At 62.2% G+C, this 9734-nt stretch overlaps 1 protein-coding gene across 2 annotated transcripts in view; it reads right to left on the bottom strand.

Moving 5' to 3' along the window:
• Positions 1 to 3216: 3216 nt before the first annotated feature.
• Positions 3217 to 9734, bottom strand: part of CAMK2A (calcium/calmodulin dependent protein kinase II alpha) — a 54515-nt gene continuing 47997 nt past the window's right edge. For both annotated transcript variants that reach the window (XM_056124626.1, XM_056124627.1), the window contains 4 exons: positions 9479 to 9554; positions 7481 to 7575; positions 3567 to 3795; positions 3217 to 3376 (listed from right to left, as the gene is read on the bottom strand). In XM_056124626.1, the coding sequence (XP_055980601.1) occupies positions 3373 to 3376; positions 3567 to 3795; positions 7481 to 7575; positions 9479 to 9554 (404 nt within the window). In that variant the 3' untranslated portion in view covers positions 3217 to 3372. The remainder of the gene's footprint in view (positions 3377 to 3566; positions 3796 to 7480; positions 7576 to 9478; positions 9555 to 9734) is intronic.

Genomic DNA, 9734 nt, shown 5'->3' with positions numbered 1-9734 from the left:
GTGGGATCATCCCCCTCGATGGGGTTCGCTCAAAGTGGGAGTGGCCAGTCCTCAGTATGCCTGGCATTTCTCGGAAGGTCAACACAGCAGCACTGTCTGTCACCTCTCCATGATGGCCCCATGTGGCCCTGTGCTCTGGGCTGGCCCCCGGCAGCTGCAGGCTCAAACACCCCCTTCTCCAGCCACGGGTCCTGAGACGACTCTTCCTCCCCCACCCCATCCTCTAACCCATTCAGGGGATGCGGCTCTGGGTCAGGACACTTCTGGGACGATCTCTTCACCTTTCATGGGAAACTGAAGCTCATGAGACAGAAGCCTTGCCTGGGGCCCCTGACGGTATTGTCCCTGTATGAGGTGTACTGTGAGGAGCCCCCCCCCCCGCCCCGAGCCACTCTAGGACTCTGAGATGGGTCTGGGCCTGAGCCCACCCTGGCAGAGGAGGCCAGGGCTTGGCCCTGGTGAGGAAGGCGTTGCGGAACGAAACCCATGAAAACCTCCAGGGCCCGGCTCGGGCCCCCAGGCAGGAAGACAACGAGTGCACGGAAGTTTGTAGCTATTTATTGCACTGAAAACACCAAGAATAAAATAGACGTCCCTTCCCCTCCCCGCAGTAGCAGAAAGTTTGAGCAGTGATCATTCAAATTCACAGCCACAGAGTTTTTAAAAAGGGGGTTGGGGAGGAGGGAGAACCGAAACAAAATCCCAAAGGAATAGTAACAGAGAACCAGCATGGAGCGCCTGGCACTCACGTCCCCCCCCACCCCCAAGATCCCCCTCCTTGGAGGGAGTCAGGAGGCCACGGGCCATGGGATTTGGGCTGTGGTTGGCACCAAGCCCCGCAGACACTTCCCTGGATGTAAATGTGTCTGAGCTGGGGTCGAACTTTTGTCTTAGGGCCAGATTTTGTGTGTGTGTGTGTGTGTGTGTGTGTGTGTGTGTGTGTGTGTGTTTCCAGTGGGTGTTGGGGGGGGGGGGTCGAGTTTGGCCATCTGGACCTCTGCTGGCTGCCTCGGGTTTGCCCAGTGCCTGTGGGCTACAGCCCTGACTGCCACCCGGACACGTGGCCTCCTCAGTGGGGCCACGTCGGCCCCTTCTCTGGAGCTTGGAGAGGGGCACAGCGGGGTGGGTGAGCATGAGGCAGGTCTGCGGAGCCTCTGGCCCAGTTTCCTTTGATGAGAAAACGGAGAGCCAGAGGCAAAAAGGGACAGCAGGTCCACTGAGAGCTGGACAGGGACTCCTGCTGACCCCCGAGCCACGCTCTTTCCCCCAGTCGCTGCTGAGACGCAGCTGACAGGCACCAGGAGGGGAAATGAGGGGCAGGGGGGAGGCTGGGACTGGCCAGGCCCGGGGAGAGACAGGGCTGCGGTGGCTAGTCCAGCGACAGCCGTCTCAGCTCACACGGCGGTCAGCCCGCCTCTCACCGCAGCCTCGGGTCCTGCGACACGGCTGGCAGGAGCTGATGAGGCCGGGTGGGCTGGGGACCATGCCTTCCCCTTCGCTTGGGAAGGACTGCAGGGATGGGCACTGGACAGGGAGGCCGCAGCATGGCGGCCTCCCGGGACACGGGGTCCCTGGGCCCTCCTGGCGCAAACAGCAGCGCATCCCGGGCCAGGCCCTGGAGGCTGATTTGGGCCCGGGGGGGGGGGGGGGGGCGTGGGCAGCCTCAGCCCTGGCTGCCCCCAGCCTGGCCCCCAGAGCCGCGGAGCTCAGAGCTCAGCACGCAGCTACCGGGGGCACCCGGGAGGCCCCTAGCCAGGAGGCTCCTCACACCCAGCACACAGAGGTCTGGGGGATCCGGGGGCCTCCTCAGAATCCCTGGGACGTGACTGTCGCTCCCCACCCCCCACCCCCAGCCTTCCTGAAGGAATGGCACCTCATGCTGGCAAACAGGGCCACACAGAGGCCAGAAGCACAGGAAGCGGCAGCGGGGGGGATCTGAGCTGGACAGAGAACAGCCTCTAACATTGTCGCTGCTGCTGCTGTTCAGAACACATAGATTGGTTTGGCTGAGTGTTTTTCTTCTTTTTTTTTCTTTTTTTTCTTTTTTCTTTTGATTCAACATACATACTGCATAAAAAGTCATGCAAAGAAAACGGTGCAGAGAGGAGCTCCTAGAGGGTATGCCAAGGCATTCACATCCCAGTCAGTCCCAGGGAGGGAGAGGGATGGGGCCAACCTGAGCGGGGATGGAGAGGGGGACCCTGACCACCCCGTGTGCAGCCCACAGGTGTCAGAAGAGGAGCCCCGCTGGGGACACGTGCTAGTGTCCTTCAACCCCCCCCCCCGCCCCCCCCCCCCCGCCTGCCCCACAGCTCAGGGTGTGGGGGGAGGGGACATGTCCCAGGAGGCATGGTGGGGAGGACCCTAGTGTGCGAGGCCGGCGTGGGAAAGTGCAGCCGAAGCCCCGCCCCCCCTCCCCCCCGCCGCTCCCCCACCTGCTCCAGCGGCTCTCCAGCAAATCCTGAGAGCTCGTGGACCCAAAGGTCAGGGGGGCCCTGTCCCCCTGGGGGGGCCCTGTCCCCCGGGGGGGGGGAGGGACAGGGGGCCGAGGCCCTGTTAGATGACAGGGAAGGAAGACCTAGAACCACCCCCTACCCGCACCGTCTCCCGCACCGTCCCAGTCCAGCCCCGCACGGGAGCGAGAGGTCAAGCGATGACACAAACCCAGGAACGCGAAACCCGTTTACGAAACACACAGAAGTTTGGCTAGAAAAAGGCATGCGGGCCAGTGGAAGGGGAACTCCACGGCGGCGGTCCTCGGCGCCCAGAGCACGGGCAGGCGCTCTCCCTTGGATGAAGTTGGAATTCCCTGGGGTCGAGCGGACGGCGGGGTGGGATGGGGGGCGAGGGTCAGAGGGGCGCGCGGGCCAGGCGCCGGAGGGAGGGGGGACAGGGGGGCACCCTGAGATGCTGCGCCCCCACACCGCGGGGGGGGGAAGGGTCGGCGGGACCCCCAGGCGGGCACGAGAGGGGCAAGGCTGCCCGGAGGCAGGCGTGTGGGTCTGCCGTCGCCCCCTCTGGGAACGGGGAGTCACCTGCGGGGGGTCCCGGGGGAACCCGCAAGAGGAGTCCCCGGGGAGAGGGGACGGGCAGACGGCCCCGTCGTCTCCCAGCTCGAGGCGGGGGGCTCCGGGGGGCGCAGCACGGAGAGGCCCGCCCTGGCTGAGGGAAGCGAGTGGGAGAGGGCTGGGGGGGCGGAGAGCTGGCCCGCGGCTCCGAAGTCGTGACTGATCCGCCAGCAGGCAGTTCCCGGGGTGCACGGGGCGGCGGGGGGGGAGGGGGCAGGGGGGAGGGGGGCTCCAGCACGATCCAAGCGGGAGAAGCCAGCAGTCTCTGCATGGATCTCGGCAGCCCTGCGCCCCGGCCGGCGCCTCAACTGCAAGACACGGGAGGGGGAGGGGACAGTGGGGCTTCCGTGGGGCCGGCCCCGACCACCCGCCTCCTCCTGGCTCCTCTCGGGCGGGCCCCACCCCCGCCCCCACGCCAGCCCCTCTCCGCTCCTGGGGTCCGCGAGCACGGCGGGGAGGTGGGGGCGGGGTGGGCGTGGGGAGAGGAGGGGCTCTTACTGAGGCAGCACGGAGGGCGCCCCTGATCTGTGGAAGTGCACGATCTGCCACTTGCCGTCCCGGCGGTGCCACACGCGGGTCTCCTCCGACTGGGCGGTGCGCGGGATGCCGCCCGCGTCCAGGTACTGCGTGATGCGGATGTAGGCGATGCAGGCCGACTCGTCGCCCATCAGGTGGATGTGGGGGTTCAGGATGGTGGTGTGCACCGGTTTGCTGTTCCGAGACCACACTGGAGGTGGGGACGGGAGGGGCAGAGGACATGTGCCGGGAGGCCGCTGCCCCCGCCCCGCCCTCCTGGCCCCGACCCCCACCCAGCCCTGCGGCTCCTAGGCCGGCCTCAGTGCCCTGTCAGGGCTCGGCCAGGCCTGCCGGGTGGTCAAGGCAGAGCTTCTAGAAGACTCCCCTGCATCATGGCCCAGGCTCAGAGACTAGGGGCTCACACACGGGGCAGGGGTTCTAGAAGCAGAGGCCCCCAGAGTGCTGCTGGAGAATCTGAGGAGTTTAGGGCAATCACAGGGCAGAGGGGCAGCGGGGGAACGACTGAGGGGGCTGTGCTGGGAGCCACGGGGTGGGGTGGGGGTCTGGGGTGGAGACCTGTCCAGAGGGTGCTCTGACACACCTGTTTTCAGGGACTCCGGAAGTCTAGAATTGTTCCTTTTTGAGGGGGGGAGGCCACACCTGGCAATGCTCAGGGGATTGTGTGGCATTGAGGATTAGGCGCAGGCCTCCTGTGTGCCAAGCATGTGTTCCAGCCTGCTACACCATCTCTCTGGCCCCCGGAACGTCTAGATTTTTAAGTGAAAACTCACTTTTATTTTAGTTGTTTGGGGACCTGGGCTGAAGCGATAGCACAGTGGGTAGGGTGTTTGCCTTGAACGCGGCCAACCCAGGTTTGATTCCTCTGTCCCTTTCAGAGAGCCCAGCAAGCTACCGAGGGTTTCTTGCCCATTATGGCAGAGCCTGGCAAGCTCCCCGTGGCATATTCGATATGCCAAAAATGGTAACAAGTCTCACAATGGAGACGTTTCTGGTGCCCGCTGGAGCAAACAAGGATGAACAACGGGAGGACAGTGCTACAGTGCTGCTGTGTTTGGAGGCCACGCCCAGTGGTGCTCAGGGCTTACTCCTGGCTATGCACTCAAGGACTATGCCTGGCGGAGCCCAGGGGACTATACAGGGTGCCAGGGATGGAACCCAGGTCACCCACATGCAAGGCAAGCATCCTACCATCTGTACCATCTCTCTGGCCTGAAGACTCACTTGTAAATAATTGGCATCTGGTTGTGGCTTAAAACTTTGCAAGCTACAGGCAATGCATCCAGAGCCACACTCACCAAACCGTGGAACGTGGGGATACTACAAACCTGAGCACTTTAGAATTATGGGATGGTGTTGGGGGTCATAGGGTGAGGCCATGGAACTTTCCAGAATTGGGGGGGAAGGCATATCAATGATAATCATGGCAGACATACCTGAGACCAGCCCCTTCTATGTGAAATGTGAGCCACCATTTTATTGTAGGATTATTACTTGGTTTTAGGAATGCTCTATTATTTTTTCAGCAAGCTAGGAAAGAAAAGCACAAGACAATGACCCAAGGCAAGGCTGGACAGAGCACATCAGGACCTGGGCAATGACCGAAGGCAGGGCTGGACAGAGCACATCAGGACCTGGGCTGCAGAGCCGTCAGCTTTGGAGATGCTGATTTCAATAGGTTCCCCGTCCCTACCCTTAGAGACAGCATCCCTGACTCTGTCGTCTCAAAGCCCCCTGCCCACCCCTGCCCACATTCTGGTGCCTCACCCGGGTTCCAAGGCACTGATTTCCCGAGGACACGTGTTGTTGCTGATTTTCAGGGTCACTGAAAGCAAACGGCAGCATCTGCCTCTCAAATGATAATCGAACCACACCCTGTCTGGGGAGAAGGGACCCAAAGCCCAAGTCTTAGACACGTGGAAAAGAAGACTTGAGTTTCTAGGCATCCAACAGAGGGGATATCAGACGCTTGAGTTCCCGGCTGAGGAATGACCTCAAGGTCAGAGGCCACTCAGGCCACTCCTTCTACAGAAGCAAGGAAACCTCTGAACAAGACAGCATCCGGGGCTCCCCAGGGGGCATGAGAGCTGGCCACGGCACCCATTTGGCAGATGGAGAAACCGAGGTCCAGAGAAGCCATCTGACTTCTCCCAGCTGGGCCTGAGATCTAATAGAGGTCAGAGAGGCCAGGTGGGGCTGCCTTAAGGAACCACAACAGCCCAGAGCCCAGCACGATGCAGGCACTGGCCTTGCGGCCATTCCCACTTGTAAAGAAGTAACCACCCTCGAGTGGGGCCTCCCTCCCTCCCTCACCACGAGGGCTGAGAGAGGCCAGTGGGGGTCTGCAGAGGCTGGGTTGCGGTCTGGCTCAGGGAGGCTTTGCTATGATCCGTTCTTCTAGCCTGGAGCCCAGGGAACCGGGTTCTGGGGGAGCACGGGCCAGTAACCTCATGCCCTCTCTCTGTGGGCCCCCCAGGCCACCCCCTGAGCCTCTGTTCTGCTCTGTAGGAGTGGGAGGCTGACCGTGGGCCCAGAAAACACCATTGTAAAGGTGGCCTCAGAGGGCAGCCCCAGAGCTTGGGGCATAGGGAATCATTGGGGTGCAGCCTCCTCCTGAATTCTGTTTGTGTGGGACTTGCCCAGGGAGAAGCTAACCTCCTCCTTTAGAAGCCTTGGGGGTGCCCCTGAGCCCAGGTCTCGCTATGTTTGGACGACGGAGGGAGTACTGGGGAGTGTCTGGCTGAGGGCTCCCCTGAGCAGACAAGAGGGGTGCAGGGAAGGGCGCAGCAGGAAGTCAGGTTCTACAACTAATGGTCCAGGCTCCTCTGGGCAAGTCACAGCCTCTCTCTGCGCCTCAGTTTCCCCTTCTGTTAGATGGACCATTGGAGCCCACTTGGATTATTAAATCTCTTTATTTTTTACCTTGTGCCAGTGCCCCCTCTACTGCTCTGAGGAAAATATTTCCTGCACTCAGTTGCTTTCCATGAATTTATTTGGAGAAGTGAAGTGGTTCACATGGTTGCTAAGGCTCGGCCAGTGCCTGCGAGCCCAGCTCTCCCGCGCCAAGGCTCGAAGCCTGGGCCCCCCCCTCCTGCTGGCAGAGGTGAGCTCGGAGGTGTAGGGGTGTCTGGGCTGGCAGCCCGCGGTCTCTCCTCTAGATGGAACCTGATATACGGAAAGAGAACTCAGAAAGGGCCCGACTCTCTTGCCACGGAACCAGGAGGAGACGAAGAGCTGCTGGGGGACTTTCTCCCTTCCCTTTCTGGGGCCCAGGGCAGCCCCCCAAGCCCACCAGAACTTCCTAGGACCGCCCCCCCCAGCCTGCCTCCACTCTGCGTGCACTTTGGCCCAAGTCCTCGGCGCCCTGGCCCAGGGGAGACAGACACAGCAGGGGGGAGCCCTGGGTGGCCCCAGGAGATGCCCCGAGAGGTTCCTGACCGGCCCCTGCAGGGTCTCTCTCCAAAGGACAGACGCGCAGACAGAGAGCTGGACACACAGGCAAGGCACAGCAGAGTGAGCGCAGGCCTCCCGCCCCCGCTGCCCTGCAGCAGTGAGCGCTGAGCACCCATGACTCAACATGTGGCCCTGAGTAGCTGGGAGCCCCCCACCCCCACCCCCCGGAGCCAGGTGTAGGAGCTGCCTGGAAAGCAACCAGGTCCGCACATAGGGCCCATCCAGGGCCGACTCGCTCACACCTCATGTCTGGAACCCGCAGTTAGAGGGCCCGAGACGTGCCCAGCCCCATCCTCACAGGCTCTGCCTCTGCCCTGCACCCAACCCCCACCCCGGGGGCCCTGCCATCACCCTGCTGCGCCACAGGGCAGGACACGCACGCACGAGAGCAGACGGCAGGCAGCCTGAGAAAAGGGTTTGCTCACGGTTCTCAAAGTAGAATCGATGGAAGTCCAGGCCCTCCACCAGGTTCCCCAGAGCCTCGGGTTCGAAAGCCGTCATTCCGGGGTCACACATCTTCCTGGGGAGAGGAAGCCAAAGGAGGGGGCGCTGAGCGGGGTCGCCCTCAAGTCTTTCGAGTGTGTGAACGGGCCTGGCTGCCCCCGCCTCAGAGGTGGACAGCTTGGACCCGAAAGGCCTGGCACTCCGTCCAGTGCAGTGGGCTGGGACTGCTGCTTGGATAGAAGCCCCCAGCAGGTGGCGCTGATGAGAGAGAGAAAAGGCACCTCCCAGGTGGCGGTACCTTGGGATCCCTGCCTCATCCTCCGGCGGGATTGGTCCCTTTCTCTTCACATCAGTGGCACAGTGCAGGGACTGGATTAATGGGCTGTGCAAGACATCTGTCCCCACCCTGTTCTGTCCTCCTGTCCCTGGGATTCTCCTGGGAGCTCAGAGTCCCCCAGATGGCACAGGCAGGCATGGGGCATGCTTAGACTTGCAAAGTCGCCCTCCTAACCTCAGATGGCATGAGGCCGCTGCAGGGAGGGGCTCCCTCTGAGCAATCTCAGTCCCCCTCCTGGCCTCCTGCTGCTGGAGCTAAGAGCGTGCAGAGCAGAGCAGAGTGGACAGGGCCAGCTTCCCCCGCTACGTGACCTGATCAGGACCTGGAGTCTGCCCAAGGGGAGCTATGGAAGGGCTGTTTGGCGCTCCCAGGCCCACGGGCTGCCTCTGAGACAGCAGAGATGCCCCCTCTCTCCTGGCTGTGCCCCTGCAGGGTCATCCTAGGCGCTCCCTGGCAGAGTTCAGGGGACTGCCAAGCAGTGCTCAGGGGGCTGGGGCCACTCTCGTGATTCCCAACCAGCCAGGCTGGCAGTGGTCACGGTGCTGTTCGGTCCTGTGTTGCTGGGGATTGTCCTGGTCACCTTGGCAGTGCTGGAGGGTTCCAGGGACTTCCCCACAGGTACTGGGAGACACCAGAAAATCACTTGGGGGTGCTCAGAGGACCAGGTAGTACCAGGAATCAAACCTGGGTCAGGACCGTCCAGGTACAGGTTCTAATTGCTATCCTCGATCTCCTGTGCCAGGGCAAGATTAGTATCTCCTAGGATCAGTTGCAAGCATTGCTTCATAGCACACACACACACACACACACACACACACACACGCACACACGCACACACACACACACACAACACACCTGTGCATAGCCTTTGTGCCACCATAAACGTGCATGCACACAGACAAGTGTGTGCCATGCAGACACGCAGGTTCGGGCTCACGCCAGCTCCTTCCGAGGTGCCCCTGCTCCCACCCCAAGTACCACTGCTGTGGCAGCCTCCAGCTGGGCACACCTAGTTAGTCACTGCTGGCATGCCAAGCCCCGAGGAGACGAATGGCAGCTCTCGTGGATACCAGCAGGCTGCCAGGGAGCAACCCCGCCACCTGATCTCCACTCCGCCTTAGTCCCACGGGCGGGGCTCAGTCAGCTACGGTTGGCAGCTTCCGTCTGCCAAAGGGCACAGCGAGGACTCCGGCCCCAGGCAGACGTGAAGTTCTCAGCCTGAAGATGCCGAGGGCCCCCTTCAGGGTCAGCGCAGAGGGTTCAATGACCACCAGGGGGCGCTGTAGTCTTAGCCTTAGCACCCAGCCACCCAGCCCTGCCACTGCAGAACGTCTCCCACTGCTAGGTCGGGTCCGTGATGATTTGGGGGCTTCTGTCCCCTCACCCGTCCCTGTGGGCTCAGGAGGGCCTAGGTCAGCGCTGCGTGGGAACAAACCCCACCTGTCCTGTTCACGTGAGGAGCAGGGGGAGAGGGCGGGGAGCACGGGGCCTTCAGAAGTGTTGGGAACAGAAGCATCAGCGAAGCATCAAGGTCAAATGCGAGCCAGAGACTGGCGCTGCCTGTGAGCCACATGCAGCGGGCGGGGAAGCGTGGGGGCCGGGCAGCAGCCAGACGGACATGCATGCGGGCCCGCCGACTCACGTGTAGGACTCAAAGTCTCCATTGCTTATGGCTTCAATCAGTTGCTCTGTCACTTTTATAATTTCCTGCTTCCGCACTGCAAGGCAGGGAACAGAAAAGAACAGTGGGTGGTGGTGAGGACGGCCCCCGCCCGTCCTGGTCGCACCCGGGCCCACGGGTGGGGCAGGAATGAGTCCCAGAACAGCAGTCAGCTCCCTCTTCCTCCGGGGACCGGAGAGGACAGCTTCTTGGGACCGCCTTGACCTTCCCAGAGACG

This window comes from Sorex fumeus, unplaced genomic scaffold (assembly GCF_029834395.1).
Source record: "Sorex fumeus unplaced genomic scaffold, SorFum_2.1 ptg000051l, whole genome shotgun sequence".
Lineage (NCBI taxonomy): Eukaryota > Metazoa > Chordata > Mammalia > Eulipotyphla > Soricidae > Sorex > Sorex fumeus.
The sequence above is the reverse complement of the archived record's forward strand: the minus strand, read 5'-3'. Positions and strand labels throughout refer to the sequence as shown.